At 42.5% G+C, this 18,371-nt stretch overlaps 1 protein-coding gene across 1 annotated transcript; it reads left to right on the top strand.

The window, feature by feature from the left end:
• The first annotated feature begins 973 nt into the window (after positions 1-973).
• Positions 974-18,211, top strand: synpo2a (synaptopodin 2a). Its single transcript, XM_071895337.2, has 4 exons — positions 974-1,081; positions 9,889-10,040; positions 11,601-12,400; positions 14,445-18,211. Exons 1-4 carry the CDS (start codon positions 974-976, stop codon positions 18,209-18,211), a joined length of 4,827 nt encoding a protein of 1,608 aa, XP_071751438.2.
• The last annotated feature ends 160 nt before the right edge of the window (positions 18,212-18,371 follow it).

The following is an 18,371-nucleotide window of genomic DNA, read 5'->3' as shown; positions in this document are numbered from 1 at the left end:
AAGGCTCTTTATTCATAGAGGTGTTCAATGTTTCACCTGAAATGACTTATTTAGCCTACGCTGAATACTAAGAATTATAATAATCTCTTAGCATGCTCAAAATGTCACACATATGATGTTGTTAGATGTTGTGATGAGGATAACACATGAAGATGATAACAGAAGACCTCAAGATATTGATTATTAATGGTTGAGGTTATTGGAGCACTTTAAAAGTGATGTAATGTGATGTGATGTGATATGATATGATATGATATGATATGATATGATATGATATTAAATATGAATCCATTAGTGTAACTGAACTAACACTGACAGGCTATGAAGCTAATAAAAGCCAACAAGGAGGGAATATATGTGTATATTTTCCTCTACTAATATTTTATTCAAAAAATCTCCAGAATAAGAACTCATTGCCACACGATAATATTCATTTCATATTCCTATACGATTTACAGTGTGTCTGTGGTAGTCAATATTGAGATTATAGAAACCTTATTGTACTTTATGAAAGATACGTCGTCTGGTATTTCTATAGGATTACGTCATATTTTATCTAGAGAAGCTGCACTTTTTTTTCAAGTTTTCAAGTAATATTTATATAGGCTAGTAGACCTGTCCTAAGATTTATAATTGCATAGAGTTCTTTTTTCGGATGGCATGTTTATATTTTAGTTACAGAATATAAGAAAATCTCTCAAAAACTCTCTAATGGGACAACTATCATGTCTTTATTGCTCCGACCCTGCATGCAACAAGTCTCAGGAGCTCACCAGAACAAACCACCAGTTGGATGCAACGCACGCAGGCGGGTCCGAACGCCGTGACGTTGCTGAGCGGGCTGGACTCGGGATAACTCAGATGATGGGGATTATACAGCGGGGTGCTGGTCTTGGTTTTGTAAAGTGCCGTTGGTCTGGATGACAGCTTGATGATAGCGCTGCGGAGGCTTGGCTGAGCAGCTGTGCGCAGCATGGGCACCGGGGATTACATCTGCGTGACGCTGCGCGGTGGTGCGCCCTGGGGATTCACTCTGCGTGAGGGAGAGGAGGACACCTACAGACCTTTCCAGGTTTTCCAGGTAACTTGCTGAGTATCTATCTATCTATCTATCTATCTATTTATCTATCTATCTATCTATCTATCTATCTATCTATCTATCTATCTATCTATCTATCTATCTATCTATGTTTTAGTCTTTGCGTTAGGTGTTGTCAACAATTTGTTCACTTCAACTTTTTGCACACGAAAACATCTCTTAAAGTAAGTTTATTTTATTAGGATCATGCCAGACTTTTATTGATAATGCATCTTGAGATTCTTGGACTTTCACTATACTGATGTTATCAATAATGAAACTGAGTTTTACCAATGCCATTTTGGATATACGCCTCCTGCTATAACAAAGAGAACGTCTATTTGGCTTACAGCCTACACTCTTGGCTATCATTTATGATGGTTGTTTTTTTTTTTTTTTTGAGTAATTCCCAGTAAAGAAGACAGAGTTGAACAAACTCTGGTGGGAGAGAGTTTATTTGGAACAGTGCGTGTCCCTGCATTTTTGTGCGCGTCGGCTCTGTTTTGGTGCAAGATTCCTAGGGACCCTTATATGGTCAAGGCCAGGAGAGAGTGTGAGACTGAGGGCAGTGTGATCTGTTATCACTCACCAAGACTTTCAGCAAGAAAGCGAAGCAATATGCAGAGGAGTAGCCTATACCCGACTGGAAGGTATCTGCAGGGGTCATGCGGGAATGCCACGCTAAACAAACATGAAAGGCATTAAAAGGTTGACCTAAAATTTAGATATAAGCCTGCTATGTAGATATTACTTTAAAAGATCATTCGAATGAGCAACAGAAATGAAGTGAGACAAATATTAAGTTCTGCTAAATATGTTTAGTCATACAACCATTTGTTAATTCATGCCAGATAGTGTAGTAATACATCATACATGGCAGTAGATCATGTCATTTGTCCTTACACAGTGCTGCACTACTGGCACGCATCACTGTAAATACAAAGGCAATAATACAGGAGCAACATTTTGAGGCAGTGTATATAGATAGTATTGTCAGTACTGTTGAGACACAATATTTATTCATGGTTTATATTTGCATGTTATTGTCCCATGTGTCATCACTCATCTCTAATGCAGGCAATATAATCCATTTGTATTGCTTTGAAATAGCTTTTGACTTGTTGCCATATAACTCTATATGACTTAATGCCATAGAGGTTTTTATTATGTTACTTTATTACTTTTATTATTAAGAGTCTCACTAATCAACTCCGTTGCTTTCTATCTTCCATTCACTTTCACAGCCTCACTGGTAACGGTAAAGCTAGCTAGTCAGGTGGGGGTCTTTGATGCCTAGGAGTGAATATATTCAATACTCTCAACTCACTGTTCATTCATTCATTGATCACCATGACATCTTTATAGTTATGCTATTTTTCAGTTCTCACAAGCTGGATACACACACACACACACACACACACACACACACAAACTTTGATTAGATCTGGCGAATAGATCTGGCAAATACACTGCAGATTCCTATTTGCTTTCAAAAGCTGCAAGTGTACATTCATTTCATGCACTGTACAATTGTTATTATACCTTATCTTCTGGGTAACAGCTGCTTTATATTTACATACATAATGTCACCAGGTTTTGCAGAACCCACGGAACTGAAGTAATGCTTCAACACAGTGATGAACTAGTGTATTGAATGAGTCTTTGTGTAAGTGGGTGGATCCTAAAATAGAATCAAACTAGCTTCAGGTAGATTCAGTATTAAATTTAGGTTTATTGCAGTTTGGCTCTTATAAACTCAATCTTGTCAGATTCACAATCATCTCTAAATGCATAGGCCTAAATCTGGTGTCAAATGTGCAAAATGCTAAAATGAAATTGTTGTCATTCTCTCCCTCTTTCTTCACGAAGTGATGCAGAAACACAGATGATTAGAGGTAAATATTTTGTTGAGTGAAACCAGGTGGCATTACTTTGAATTGCATAAGTGTAGCGCCGACTCTAAATATGGCATTGTAACGGATGTTCACAAGTCGTCAGATTGTACAAATCTGTCATCAACTTGTCGTCCGCATAGTGACCGTGTAAATGTTTTTCTTACACCGCATTCCAGTGACATCAAAGCTCGACCAGACGAAAGCTTTCGAGAGCCCGAAAGCATCAATATATCTTAACGACATGAGCTTAACCTGTGTTTCAAACACTCAACATTTGTGACTTTTATTTTGATATTGTATGAATGTAGATGTTATTTTCACATTTGCTGGTGTGAAGTAGTCTCGTCAAATGGAATGATTGTCTGCACAGCCGTTGAGGCCTCAAGGAAGCTCATAAAAGTCTGGCTGGTTGATACTGAGAGAGTAAGAGAAATCACTGAGCTACTTTAAGTCCTGGCATTTGGTGAGTGGCTTAGACCAGAATTAAAGCAGTCCCTCTGTTTCTCTGGACAAACACAGAAAGTTACCATGCCACTGTACCTTTATAGCTCTCTAGTGAAGTTGTTTGCTGTATAGGTGTAGTAGTTGTATTCAAATACATCTAAAAATAATCAATTCATAAAGATAGATAAAGGAATATCGAGACAAAATTAGGTATGTAAGCCAAAATCAATATTTGCAGACAAAAGCTAAACCTGTAGCATTTTAAGCTTATAGGTTCCATTTAAACAAATATTGAATGACCTTAAATTGTTTGCTATGCTATTATAGTTTCATTATATTTTGGAGTTGAGGGGAGTCTAACACAAAGCCTTGTACAGTGCATGGGAAAATAGGTGAGCATGAGTCAACACACCCTCCAAAAAATGCAGAGCCAACAAATCTAGCTTTAATTCACATCGGACAGCAAAAATGGGCTTTTTTGTTTTAAGCAAAGCATCTGTGAAAGAGGCATGAAATACATGAAACTGGAAGTGCACCCTGCTTCTAACTCCATACCTAACTGTGCTGATTAGTTTAGAGTTTCCATTTTGAAACTTTATTTTTAATTCAAACAGAAATGTGGTGTTTAGAGTTTCCTAACCTTACAGCTCCAGGAGGGATGAAAGTCTGCTTATATGTTATATAAGAGTCTTGTGAATGCTTAGCACTCCAATATTTGCCTATAAAAGCGAAGTAGCTGCATATGAGTCATCTTGCAAGTGTGTGCCTCAGTTTTGGACATCTTGGGGGTTTGAGCCCACCTCATCTGGAAGGCATAACTGTAAACACACCTCGAAAACTCCTCTTGTGGGAAGGAGGGGAAAGCCAGGACTGTTAGTTGAAAGTTGAAAACGCAAACATACCAAGATCATGAGAAATACTCCTCAGCTACAGAGGCTCTCCCGTGTCTGATAAGATGATGTTTTTTTTGAAGCTTCTGTTGAATTTAGTGGAAACTGGGTTTTGTTTCCTGAGGGAAAGTGATCGCTCAGTGCAGTGACAGGCGGTACAGTGCGAGAGCATGGGGTATCCACTCTCAAAGGGTTGTTTCCATATAAGGGAAGTTGTTTTTTCTTCTTATTTGGAGTCCTGGCCAGAGTACAAAGTTGATGAAGTCATGACTCACTTCATTTTTAAAGGTACAGAAACTACACAATACAAAATTTTACCAGTCTTGGGAGCACACCTTTAAAAAAAAGCTTATCAGAATCGTCTAAAAGAGTCTCGAGTATCATTTTTTTTAAGCCTGGCTGGGATGGGAAAGTTAGGATGAACTAGATCTAGACATTTTGTGTTGTGTTCCCACTTGATACATCATCTGATCCATGGTAATGGTATATACTGTTTCAGTGTTTGATGTTTGTCTTAACAAAAGTGTAAAGACATTCTGATGTTACCCATACTAGTTCTCAACAGATATTCCCATGAAGAAAGTGCTTGAATCCTACCATCCCGAACAGAGACATTTTGCCCTCCCAATTACTATGGTATGTCATCTTGGTATGAGATATGTCAACATGCATCACATCAGTTATGGAATACTGAATAACTAAGTGTATGTTATCTCTTTGGAGTACTGTCAGGATCTACACACAGAATAAAAGCGCAGCCGTTATGAAATAAGCCAAATCATATTCACATTCTATTAAATTATATTCATAGCTTGAACACAGAAGCCATTTTTAGCAGGGTTATCTTGCCCTTTGCAGAGCAAAGAGGGCTCTTGTTGCTGCTGCTTCAGTCCTAATAGTGCACCGCAGGAACCCTATTAAGCCATGCAATCAGCAAAATGCCATCGCCTCATTCATTCAATGCAGTATTCCCGGAGTAAACAAAGTGCTCCATAGCTCCCACTCCTTAATGAAGCTTTGGCATTGTGTATTTCAGCAAAACATCAGCATCCTGGTTCTGTGAGGAAGCATGACCTCAGTTCATGCCTGCTTTATTTTCCCCCTCCTTTTCTAGTCCACATTATTTTAACAAATCAGACAATACTCCCACAACATAATATTTTTATTTTAATGAGTATGCTATATGCTATATGAATGAGCTGCAATGTTCCTGGCTGGAAATGCATTAAGCTGGGAAAACAGAGGAAAGAAGAGAGTGAATGTAGCTTTCCCGCCCCACACAGTGTGGCTGCTACCTGTAAGGCAGCTGGAAAATGTTTGCCTGAAATTTTAAAACATAATTGCTTAAAGCTGCGAAGGGCAGGAACCGCTGGGGGCTGTGTGAGCTCATTATACACGTCTGTATTTCCTGTGATTTTGTGTTGTGTTTAAGCCCATTGCAGGTTAAAGTTGGTCATTTGGAAATGGGCAGCCCAGCATAGCATGAGCGTAAAATTTTGTCTAATTGTGGCCCCACCGATCATGACATGATATCTGATTGTAGTCCCAGAGTCGAGTAAATTCTGATGTTCAATGTAATGGTGAAAAATTGTTTTTAAAGCGGCCTTGTATTTGAAAAGACTGACAAACACTGTTTGGCTTTCTTCTCTTGTCTGGCACCTATGTATGTTATCATTTCCACCATCTTACTTACAGTCTTGATTAAACAAAGAAGTAGCACACTCACTGCAGACTATCCCTTTACAAGCAGCGTATGACAAGTAGTATTTAGACACTACAGGTGGTGTCTGCCTCCCTTGAACACTGCCTGACTATCTGTGTATCTTTGTGTTCGGAGGGGGAGCGGACGAGAGAGGTTTCCCCTCCTTTTTTGGAGGATGAGTGGTGACTGTGGTGGTCCAGACAAACCTTGTTCCCCGCAGAGAGGTGTGAGTCCAAATACACAGGCACACAGGAGGCCTTATACGGCCTGTTTGCACACACTCAACTCTTAAAAACCCAGCGATGGAGTCAAAGGGTTTTTATCTGAAAGTTACCAGCTCCATAAAGTAACTCATAAAATATTTTTGTATATACGGCAAAGCAGCCTCATTTTATTGCCCAGGATGTTGCTTATATTAGACTTAGGCCTATATGTTTGAGGTCCTGCGCTCAATAAACTGATAAGGTAGTGCTCTTTGCTCTATGTCTATTGTGTTAGTAAAAAGTACAATTCCATTTTGCAACTGGTACTGAATAATTGGTAATGAAACAAAAGCAGTGACAAGTATCAAAACTAACAGAGAGAGAGACGAATTTTTGTTTTCTTTAGATGACTTAAAATATGATTTCAGTGTAGTACTTGAATTTCTGAATTGGTATCTGTAATTCTCATTGGTGTATGAAATATTTTTGCATTTTTTTGAGATAAAAAGCACTCTCTTCCCCTCCATATTGCTATTCTCATACAGGGTTTCTCTCTTCTGCCCTGCAATGGCAAAAAAGGATATAGCCATTATTCTTTATTCTACAATGGCCATGCATCGCCATCTAGTGACAAAGCTGTTATACTGCAAGTATCTGTAATTGTGTGTCCATGGAGATAGTGCCATGGAATAAGAAGAAATACTGATTAGTCATTAATATTTGTGTCAAATTCCTAAATGTAAATGATATTTAAGAGTTGTACATTTCATGGTGAAATGATGCCATTTATCCTACTTTCAACTGGAACATTGCACAGTCATTACAGTGCTTGAAGTTGTGCCAATAATTCTCTGAAAAAAAACAAAAGAGAAGGCATCCTTCAGTGTTTTATTCTCCTATATATGGTCCTGTAAAAATTTCACCAATTTGATCTTGTTTTTATTCGTATGACTGCCTTTTATGAGAATCCAGCAAGGCATGGGAAAGTGTTATTTTCAGTTTGCCTCTCAGACAGCTGAGTGTTGTGTTGTTGAAATAGTCATGGAGATGGGGATTTCCTTGGGGAATGATCACCGTAATTGCCTGTTTAGAAATGCCCAAATGTTGAGTTTGGAAGGACAGCTTTTTACATGATTTATGTGTCTTGCTGTCTGCCAGGGGGTCCATTTGGGTAACAACAACTTTATAAATACAGCCAATGTATGAGCCGGCGAGACTGTTTTATTTTAGTGTTGCGTGACAACATAAATTTACCTTTAGGAGAGTGCTGTCATGGCAGCTAGGGGGCATGATCAGCATGACAGACAGCAAAATAGCCGGTCATGAGACTACTGCCAGTCATTCGTCTGCAGTTTCATACAAGTATAGAAATGGACACTGAGATTATCGTGTATTGACTCCACTGTATCATAAACATTAGCGTTTAGTGAGTCCTTTGAGAGAATTAGCTGGGACTTTGATTAAGATTAATGACTTGTCATTAAGGCATTGCACATTTTGAACTGGTCCACAATGTTGAGAAATCAGCTGAGCAACAAATGTCCTTTCTAAGCCATTTTCAATTTGCAGTATTGGCAACATATCTTGACACATTTCCTGAGCGCATATCCCCTAATTGCAAGGTAGTGAAGTAATAGTTTATCCCTCTAGCTGTATAAGCGGCCTTTTGTGCCAAATTTATGGCATGTTTCTCCTTATTAAATTCTCTTATTAATGAACCATTTTATAGGCCTCAGGAACCAATTACAAGAGAACGAAAGCATAAGCCATTAGTTTAGCTGTGTAGAGAGGTGCCCTTTAAATGTGTCTGCATACAGCAAGCCTGCCACCATAATATGCAGCGCAGTTACAATAAAGCATAGAATTACCATTTTTATTATGGCACACCAAGCCTTGGTTAGCAATGCCTTACTTTTTCCATGTCACTGACTGGACATTACAGTGAGAATTGACTCTGCTGTGACTTGTTGATGGTGTTGCTTGCAGTGTGAATGCGGGGTAATAACTATTTACATTCCACAGATCCTGATCCACTTGTGTGCTGAGCTTATATTGTGCCTGAACTAGCAATTCTCAAATCTTTCTTAGATTGCCATAGGAATAGAAATAAATGAAGACTTCATTTCCAAAATGTTATGTATTCATTTGGGGGGGGGGAATCCATTACCTGAAGTTCATCATTTTATGTCTCTGTAATATTAATAATCCAGTCTGAAAATGTGTTTTTATTTTGTTAACTTAGAACTCAGTCTTCACGTTGAACTATTCCCCTCCGCAAACATAATTATCATCCATTGCCTGGCTTGGATTTAATACACCTTGATGCGGAGTGCCCATTTGGCATTCCTAGGAAGCCGCATTTTATCTGTAGAGGCCTTCCACATAGCAGCTGGCTTGGTGCTAAACATAAACCACTGTGGATTTACAGGGATGGGCTGTTTTACTCAAAGAACACTATCATTATTTGTAGGCTGACTGGTTTGGAAATGCTTTTCTTGAATTTATGCCACACTTAGAACTAGAGTTTTCTTATATTATTCTCACAAGAATGCATAATGCATTATTTGGCCCTATTGTTAAGCTGAAATAATGCATGCTTCTCTTACTTTTACGATTGAAATTGGACTTGTGGTGCTGACCCGACAGACAACATTTCAGAGATGCCTTATTTTGTCTTGCTGTATTTAGCATCACTGTCATAGCTGAGCTGTGTATGAAGGTCAGGGGTAACTCTCACACTTGGGACATCCCCCCTGCGCAGCTATTCCAATTCTTTATGTGAGGAGTCTGAGATAGTGCATTTATGTTTTTGGGTCACCACCTGTTGTGGACACTGAGTAGATGATGCTGCTCTGACCTCACTGGGGAAGAGTTAACCTATAGAGATAATGGATTCTGACCCAGAATTTGATATGGCTGACTGTTAAGATGTGGACATTTGTGCAATACAGGAGAGATGCAATATTTAACCACCACAATGTGTTATGGAAGATTCCATCCTAACTGGGGACGAGATCTTGTGTGGAAAATGTAAACATTTTATTGAAATGAGCTTTTTTTGTCAACAGCTTTAGAGCTATAGCAAAGGGAGGAGGCAGTAACTTTATCTGAGTGTTAAATGTAATGTTAAATCTCAAGCTAATGTGTGGGCTTAGCGCAGCTATAGCAGCATCTCAGGTTTTATTACTGACCCAAGTTTGATATCTAGTTGGCAAGTAATACTATACCTACAATAAGTACTGTAGCAACATGACTGATAGTCAAGTCATAACCATTCCAGTTAGTAGTCAGGTTCCAACAGAACCATGTGCATATTGTATAGATAAGAGTCCTGTTTCTTAAGTTTCTATTTATAGTTTTTTCTTTTATATACCACTCTTTTTATACACTTATACTTAAACTACTTATACTTGTACATACTTCTAATTTACGACGTCTTAAGGCAAATTTCTACTTTTACTTCTTTTTATCATTTTGTGTTGTTTTATGTTTTATGTGACCTAAGGGACAATAAAACTGATTCTGATTCTGATTCTGTTCTGTTCTGTTCTATTCCATTCTATTATATTCTCGTCTCATTTTGACTCCTCTCCTCTCCTCTCCTCTCCTCTCCTCTAGTTTAGTCAAGTCCCATCTAGTCTCTTCTATCCTCTTACTGTGCTGTTGTGATCCACAGGTAGAGGAGGGCGGCCGTGCCTTCCTGGCTGGAGTTCGGGATGGTGATGAGGTGGTGTCAGTCAACGGAGAGCCATGTGCTGATCTCACCCTCTCACAAGCCTTTGCTCTCATCGACACATCGACTGACTGCCTGCAGCTACTTGTCAAAAGGTAGCATCACATATCAGCTATTAGCTAAGATCATTTATGGGGATTAACATTGGTGCAGACAGCACTAAAGAAAATGTGTGCTTCACTGTCAAAAACAACATCATGTTTGAAAATGTTTGTTTCACACCAGAATAATAAGATGTGGCCATAGTATAGGGAATATAGTGGTTTTTAAGATAAAATAAACCTATGGTGGCAATTCTGTGACTCACTCTGTAGTATCTGTCTGTGATGAACTCCATCTGGGCCACAGTACAAGGTCCATGTTGTACACAACAGGCAAAAAGATTACAGCAACACTGTATTAGCATTTAGATAGTATGTTGTTTTATGACCTGTGTGTGTGTGTGTGTGTGTGTGTGTGTGGGTGTGTGTGTGTGTGTGTGTGTGTGTGAGCCAGTGAATGTGTGCCAGTCGCGTTGACCTTCCAACTGGCTTGGCCTGTGTAAAACCAAGTGCTACAGATCGACAAGCAGCTGCTCAACCATTACTCGTGGGGGAATTGCAAGTCTCAGTATCAGGGTGGCATGTCCTCAAATGTTGCCGCATATGCCTTCACATGCCCATATTAAAAGCAATATTTAGGGCAGTAGGGCACATGGTTGTTTTGAATGCAGATTGCTACAAATCAAGTTGGATCTAGTTCTTTATATAGTTTTTCGTAAAGTACATTCTCTATGACTATAGCACATATTAGACTACAGATATGCTTAGTCAGACTGAATGTGTAACTGCATGATGGGAGTATCTCTTCTCTTGCAGTATCACGGAGCACACAACCTCAGCTTGCGGCTATCAGAATGTTTTAGGACATGTCACTCCTTCCCCTTTGGAGAAAAGGACTGGTCACTGAAGTCTAATTGACTTCAATTCAATAATTGTGTTCACAGATAATGGCATTCTGTTTTTCAATTCCTTGGTGACCTTGAAAGAGGAAATTAAGCGGAGCCACGTTGAAATGTGATTACTTTCCACTTCAGTGCTTCGGTGTAGTCATTTAACTTGACGCATGAAGATTGAATTTGCTTGATTACTTTGACCACTTGAGGACTGGGAGATGAGATAGGCCTTATTTGACAATCCAGTGGCTCCATCCCTCACTATGTATTTTATATTAAAATCTATTGTAAACTAATTATCAAAACAACAAAAAGAAGATATCATCTCTTTGTTTCTTCTTTCTCTTTCTTTTATATGCAAGTCAAAATAGACCAACATATTGACATAAACTCTGATGTTTTAAAGGCCCATTCTGTACAAATCTGAAGGTTGCTTGTAGCATTAGGAAAATATAGGAATTGTATTAGTTGCAAGATGTTTACATACCACTCATTAGCAGTCAATAACTTGCCACTTCCATCCAGACGCAGACACAAAACATTCCATCCAAGCCCCATTTAGGGCGAAAATCAAGCAAATATAAGCAAAGAGAAGTTGCACTGTCTTTAATTTGCAGATTGAGTTCTTCAGTTTTAAATAATTTTAATGATCAAGATTGGTCATTAGACTAAGAAAGTTACCCCACTTACTCATCCCTGTTCTCCCCCTCTCCTCTAAAAGATACTGCTCCATCGCCCCTGGAGACTTTGAATCAGAGGGGACATACTGTGGTGAGAGGGCATCTTCCGCCGAGGCTTTGGAGAGCACCACCCTCCACATCTTGTCCTCTAACCACAGGTCCCAAGGCCCTAGGGAGCTCTACATATCCGAGTCCCAGGACGAGGCCTGTTATGGGGAGGTGGAAAGCGACACGGAGTTGCCCAAGGGACCCCAGCTGCTCTGCGCCCAACTACGAGTGCCCACATCTGGTGATCCCAGAGGCCTGGAGCCTCTTTACCAGGAAAAAGATGAGGGAGCACGGCGGAGCTTCTCCCCTGGGGCCGTGGTGGAGCTCCAGGTGTCCCTCTCTGAGCAAACCCTGGAGGATATAGGCTGCACCTCTCTTGGGAGCGCTCGTGGGATCGAGGGGTTATTCTCAAACAGAGAGGCCTCCGAGACTGTCCACACCAACACCCATTCACTCTATGTTCCATGCTCAGTCAGAGAGCCGCTTAGCCAGCATGGAGTGGTGCTCGGGTCCCCTTCAGTGCTGGGGCAGGTGGAGGTCACTCTGCAGCAACCAGCAACATCAAGCACAGGAGCTGGGAGGGGCATTCTGACTGTGGGTGGCCCCAGGGCCAGTGGAAGTGTTGGATCCCAAGGGGAAGGAGAAGAACGAGGAGGGCAGAGCGAGGGAGCTCCTCAGTGTTTTACTGTCTCATTTGGAATTCCCTCAGAGGAGGCAGCACCGGCAGAGGAGCGGGACTCGGATTCTGAGGGGGATCCAGGCAAACCCAACAAGCACCGGGCAAGGCACGCCAGTAAGTACAACGCACCTTTTCCATTTGTACCATGCTGCAGAATATTGGTGCACATCACATGTGTATGTGTGTGTGTATGTGTGAGTGTGAGTATGAGTAATCTATTCTTAAAGGGGGATTCTGCAACCTAATAGGCATAGGTCAGCACTAAATTGCGTTTGTCAACATGTGTGCATTCCAAAGCCAGTGTGTGCGCTAAAACGGAGCCTCAAAATAGTAAAACATCTCTCTTACTGCAGTTGGGGGAGGGTGTTCATTGCTTTGTGTGAAAGCAGATACGTCCTGTTCTAACGTGAATCACAATATAATCAAATTGGTAGTAGGCAAGCACAGCACAGAATGGATGGTGGCAGTCGACAAAGGCTGAATTAGGACAAAAAACAAGGTGTCAAAAGGAAATGGGAAATAAAATAAAGCCTTTATATTGTTCCTATGAGTGAAGCTGCTACCCTTTTTGATAAGTCTCAAACAATCCATCTGTAGAGGCTTGATGAGAATATGGCTTCCACGATTACTGAGGCATTCCTCTGAGCTGTGTAGGAGACATAAATATAACAGCAACACGCTGATGATGCCTGCAGAAGTGACCATTTGACAGACACCAGCATGTGCTCCCCCAGCCCGTTACCTGATCCTTTCAAACTGGGTGCCTTAACTGAGCTAAAAAAGTGAGTCCGCTGCTCACTCCCGCTGTCTCCTCTACCTTCAGGTTAGTCTTACAGGAATATAAAAATGTAAGGGTACTTGTTATTTTTTTACAGCTTTGCATCGATTGGTGGGTCGGGCCGTGAGAGAGTGTTTGTGGCATGATGTCTGTCATTGGCTTGGCCTTAGGTGTCAGCGAATGTGACAGATTCAAGAGGACCATAGGGTTTTAAGTGGACAGCTTGTGAACTTACAGATAAGGACTGGTAAAGATGTTCCTGGTGCTGGTGAATGTATTGCCTTCAGGCTATTTTTAATCTCTCCCATTTCCTACTACAGGCTACATTATGGGGGTGAACAGACACAGCTGTTTTAATATAGTGTATTATCTGAGAACAAATGAGGATGTTAGACATGGTTCAGAGAATTTGATAATTGCTTTATGGGTTGTTGTTGTTGCATGTTCAATTGAATGAGCAAATCTGAAGTAATACAATCACAGATGTGGATAAGCAGATCTGCAAACCACTTAAATTTTTTTGTTTAAATCTAGATAAATCTGTTTTTTGGCTGAATTTCTTATGGACTATAAGGAATGCAATGTTTCTCAAATTAATTAATGAATTCATTTTGTACTATTATATACTCAAATGATATCTTAATTATATTATTATAATTATATTTGCTGTGTGTTGGTATCAGTTCAACTGCTTATAGTATCAATGGTTTATTGTCATATTTGAATGTATTGTTGACAACTCTGCTGCCTTCTCTAGTGTGAACATCCATTTGATTTATTTAAGAAACTTATTTTAAAAAGAAGTTAAATGGTGTACTGAAACTAAATTGCAACTTTGTTTTGCCATCTGTTACGATAATTATTGTACATTCTTTGTTATTTGTAAGGTCTTCAAATTGCCAGCAAAATCAAATTTGGGGGTTCCATAATAACATGATTCCTTCTTCTTGCCCAGGTTATAATGAAAATGGGCTTATGTTGAACACAGCTTTCTACATTGTCAAACTGAAGCAACTTCAACTACTACAATTATGTCATTAATGCAGATAAAGTGAGCAAACAATAATATCTCCTTTAAGTTAAGTTCAATACATCAGTCATTGATCAAGTCATTGATCAAAGAACTTAAAACTATAAATGAAACAGATATTAATGGAGACATGGATATCTGAGGTGTTTCAAGAATCTACACATTTTTTTCTATACATGCTCCAAACAGATTGAATGATTTGTGGAGATCTCAATGCCAACCTAAGCTATTAATATCTATCACTTCACGTGAAGTTAAATAAGTAGTCCAAGAGAAGCAATCCTTTTGATCCCCCTCTCTAACACCTGTTATACTGAGCACTGATCTTTCTTTTTTTCTTCTCTATACAGGGCTCAGGCGCAGCGAGAGTCTGTCTGAGAAGCAGGTGAAGGAGGCGAAGTCCAAATGTAAACGTATTGCTCTCCTTCTCACGGCTGCTCCGCCCAACCCCAACAACAAGGGGGTGTTGATGTTCAAGAAACATCGGCAGAGGGCCAAGAAATACACACTTGTGAGCTACGGCACAGGAGAGAACGAACCAGAATACGAGGACGAAGAGGACGAGGAGGACGAAGACGACAAACAAGACACCCACGCTGTTGAATTTACCCTAGTGGCCACTAGTGATTCAGAATTAGACGAGCATTTCTTCACTAATGCCCAGGGTGGCAAAGGTGTGCTAACCTTCAACTGGGACAAGGGACTCCTTGAGATCGAACGCAAGTTGAACAACCAGGAAGAAATGGAATGTTTGCCTGAGACCAAGGGTAAGGGTGCCCTAATGTTTGCGCAACGGCGCCAGAGGATGGATGAGATTGCAGCTGAACATGAGGAGTTAAGACGCCAGGGGATTCCCGTGGAAGGGGTGCAGGAGGTTGAAAAGAAGATCGAGGAGCGCTCGTACATGCAGGCTACGACAGAGGGCCATGCATACATGGACGTGAATATGCACCAACAAAGCCAGCAACAACAACAGTACCAGCAGTACCAAGAACAACAGTACTATGAGCAACAGCAGCACTACCAACAGCAGTACCAACAACAGTATCAGCAGCAACAACAGTATGAGCAACAGCATTATCAACAACAGCAAGCATATCATCAGCAGCAAGAGTATCATCAGCAACAACAGCAAATTCAGCAGTATTCTGCAAATATAAATGGCATAGTCCACCACCAAACCGATGAAATGCAGAGTTCTTTAAGTAACCGTACTGCCAAACCTTTCTCAGTACAAAACATGGCGCCTACCCCCTATTCTCCCGCAGTGAGTGGGACCAATCAAGATGCTGTGGGCCAAGGAGAGCAGATAGCTTCCCGCGATGAGCGCATTTCTACACCTGCGATAAGGACTGGCCTTTTGCAGGACACAAGGAAGAAAACTACTGGCAAGCCTATGTTCACATTCAAGGAGGCACCAAAAGTATCACCTAACCCAGTGCTGCTGAACCTCCTCAACAGGAGTGACAAGAAGTTGGGTTTTGAGTCAGGACCTGAGGAAGACTACCTTAGCCTGGGGGCTGAGGCCTGCAATTTCCTCCAGTCTCCAAAAGTTAAACACAAGACCCCTCCGCCAGTGGCCCCAAAGCCTCTGATCAACCCCAACTCTCCTCCTTGGTCACCACAGATTGAAGAGACCAACCAGGACATGCCTCAGCATGCTGAAAATAGTGTATCCGCACCTGCTGTGGCCCCCACCGCAGAGACTACCCCTGCTCCAGAACTAGAGCCAACCCCTGCACCTGCCCCTGAGCAACCCCCACCCCTTGCCCCCCAGGAAGCTCCTGCCAACACCCCTCCAGAGGAACAGCACACATGGACTGTGCCAGAGCCTCAGCCACAACAACAGCCCCAGCAAGTGACAGCTTGGGAGGAAAATGGTCACACTAATTCTCCCCCACACCCTGAGCCTGCCCCTGTGAGTTCCTGGGCCCCAGCACAAACACAAGCACAACAGCAGCCATCTACTAGTTCCTGGGATCCAGCCCAAGTGCAGCCCCAGGAGCCAGCTCCAAGTCAGTCCCCACCACAGCCTTCTTGGGTGACGCATCAACCTGCTCAGCCCCAACCACAGCCTCAACCTCCCATGAATTCTTGGGCCCCTCCTCCAGTCCAGCCTCAAGTTCAGCCATCATGGGGCCATCCGCAAGAGCAAGCACAGTCCCAGGCACATGTTCAGCCACCCTGGGCCCAGCCTCAAGAGCAACCACAGTCTCAGCCACAAGTTCAGCCACCTTACTTAGCTCAGCATCATGAGCAGCCACAGCCTCAGCAAGTGCAACCACCCTGGGCTCAACCTCAGGAACCAATGCAACAGCAGCCCCAGTCCCCATGGGCACAGCAGTCACAAACAGACTCTCAGCCTCAACCACCATGGATTCAACAGCCCCAGCAAAAATCCCAAACACAACCGCCTTGGGTTCAACAGGCTCAGCCAGAATCCCAGCCACAATCGCCATGGGTTCAGCAACCTCAGCATCAGGCTCCACAACAAGCATGGCCTCAGGCCCAAGAACAGGGTCAGCCACAGCCACCTTGGGTCTCATCACCTCAGCCTCAGCAGCAGCAGCCTCCAATCAATGCATGGCCTCCATCACAGACCCAAGCTCAAGCTCAGCCTCCTTGGGTCCAAGCAGCCCATGCACAACCTCCAGCCCAGCCTCAAGCCCCTTTGAATCCATGGGCGCCAGTACCTGCCCAGGTTCAGCCCCAACCATCATGGGCCCAGCAGCCTCCAGAACACGCTCAGCACCCCATGAATTCCTGGGGCCCAGAGCAGAATCAAGCCCAACCTCAGCCACCTTGGGCTCAATCAGTTCCAACCCAGTCCACACCACAATCAAACTGGCAACAGCCCCCTCCACATCAACCGACTCCACCACAGCCACCAATGAATGCATGGTCTCCAGCACAGGCACAGCCCCAAACACCTGTCAATGCTTGGGCTCCACAGTCACAGCAAACACCTCTGAATGTTTCAGCTCCAATGGTGAACACCAGGGTGACTCAAGCTTCTCCAAAACCTTGGCATCCTCCACAAAATGCCCTACATAACCGGACCCCTCCACCTCCCCCACAGCGAATGACGTCTTATACCATTGGTCGAAGATCTTCACCACCTATCAACCCAATGGCCACTGTCTTAAATCCATCTTCATCTGGTTCAGCTTTTGAGATGCCAGCTGTCAGAGGGAAAGGAGCTGATCTGTTTGCCAAGAGGCAGTCCCGTATGGAGAAGTTTGTCGTGGACTCAGAGACTGTGCAAGCAAATAAGGCAAGCCGGCCTACATCACCAGCCGCTTCCTTACCAAATGAGTGGAAATATTCCCCCAATGTACGAGCTCCCCCTCCATTGGCATATAATCCCATCCACTCCCCTTCCTATCCACCAGCAGCAATAAAGCAGCCCCCTCCATCTAGCCCTTTAGCCAAAGGCAAGAAAAAAGGCAAAGAGAAAGAGAAGCCTGCCCCCAAACCCCTCAATGTTATAGATGTCATGAAGCATCAACCCTATCAACTCAATTCCTCACTCTTTACTTATGGCCCAGCAGCAGAGGCTGCCAAGCCCCCTGCACCCAAGCCTGACCCTTCATCTCCTGCCCCCCCTGTCCAAAACCAACCAATTCAATATGAGCAAATGGCTCCTGTCCAGCCGGCTGGACCAATAAATGCCCCATATCCCCAGCAGCCCTATGGGGTGCCCCCTCAACATCTCATGCATGATGGCCGCTACCAGCAAGCCCCAGCTAATGCTTACCCTCCTGCCAATCCCTATCAGCAGGCTCCTGGTGGCCCATACCAGCAAGTATATAACCCACAGTTTCAACAAGCTCCTCCAGCTGCTTATCAACCCCAAGCTCCTCAATCTCCAAACCATCCCTACCAACAGGCGCCCCAGGTCCCCTACCAACCAGCCAATAGCCCTCCCTACCTGGCAGCTCCCACAGTGCCCTACCAACCACAGCCTCCTAGTAGCTATATTGCTCCTAGTTTCCCTACAGCTGCAAGGCCTGAATCCACCTCAGGTGGCAACACTGTAGCTGCTCCAAAGCCCAAGTTTATGGCTAAAAAGAGTTCAGCTCAAGTGTGGAAGCCTACAGCAGTTGATAAAGAATGATTTTCATTACATGCTTGCTCTTTGCTTGAAACATTGGCAGGTGCTCTTACAATACACAGCTGAGCTGCATATTTTATGCATTTAAGCTAGCTGTTGTAATGATTATCTTCACCTCCATCTGTTCTACTCTTGTTATTATCATAGGAAATAGCTTGAAGGT

The sequence above is a fragment of the Centroberyx gerrardi genome, chromosome 23 (genome assembly GCF_048128805.1).
Source record: "Centroberyx gerrardi isolate f3 chromosome 23, fCenGer3.hap1.cur.20231027, whole genome shotgun sequence".
In the NCBI taxonomy this organism is placed as follows: Eukaryota; Metazoa; Chordata; class Actinopteri; order Beryciformes; family Berycidae; genus Centroberyx; species Centroberyx gerrardi.
Note: the sequence above shows the minus strand (reverse complement) of the source record. Positions and strands in the feature narration are given on the sequence as shown.

What these genes read in the sequence shown, in the direction of transcription:
- synpo2a (XM_071895337.2), top strand. Translation starts at nt 974, where the DNA reads ATGGGCACCGGGGATTACATCTGCGTGACGCTGCGCGGTGGTGCGCCC. An exon ending in GACCTTTCCAGGTTTTCCAG is followed by an intron (nt 1,082 to 9,888) that starts GTAACTTGCTGA and finishes TGTGATCCACAG; the next exon opens with GTAGAGGAGGGCGGCCGTGC. An exon ending in CTGCAGCTACTTGTCAAAAG is followed by an intron (nt 10,041 to 11,600) that starts GTAGCATCACAT and finishes CTCCTCTAAAAG; the next exon opens with ATACTGCTCCATCGCCCCTG.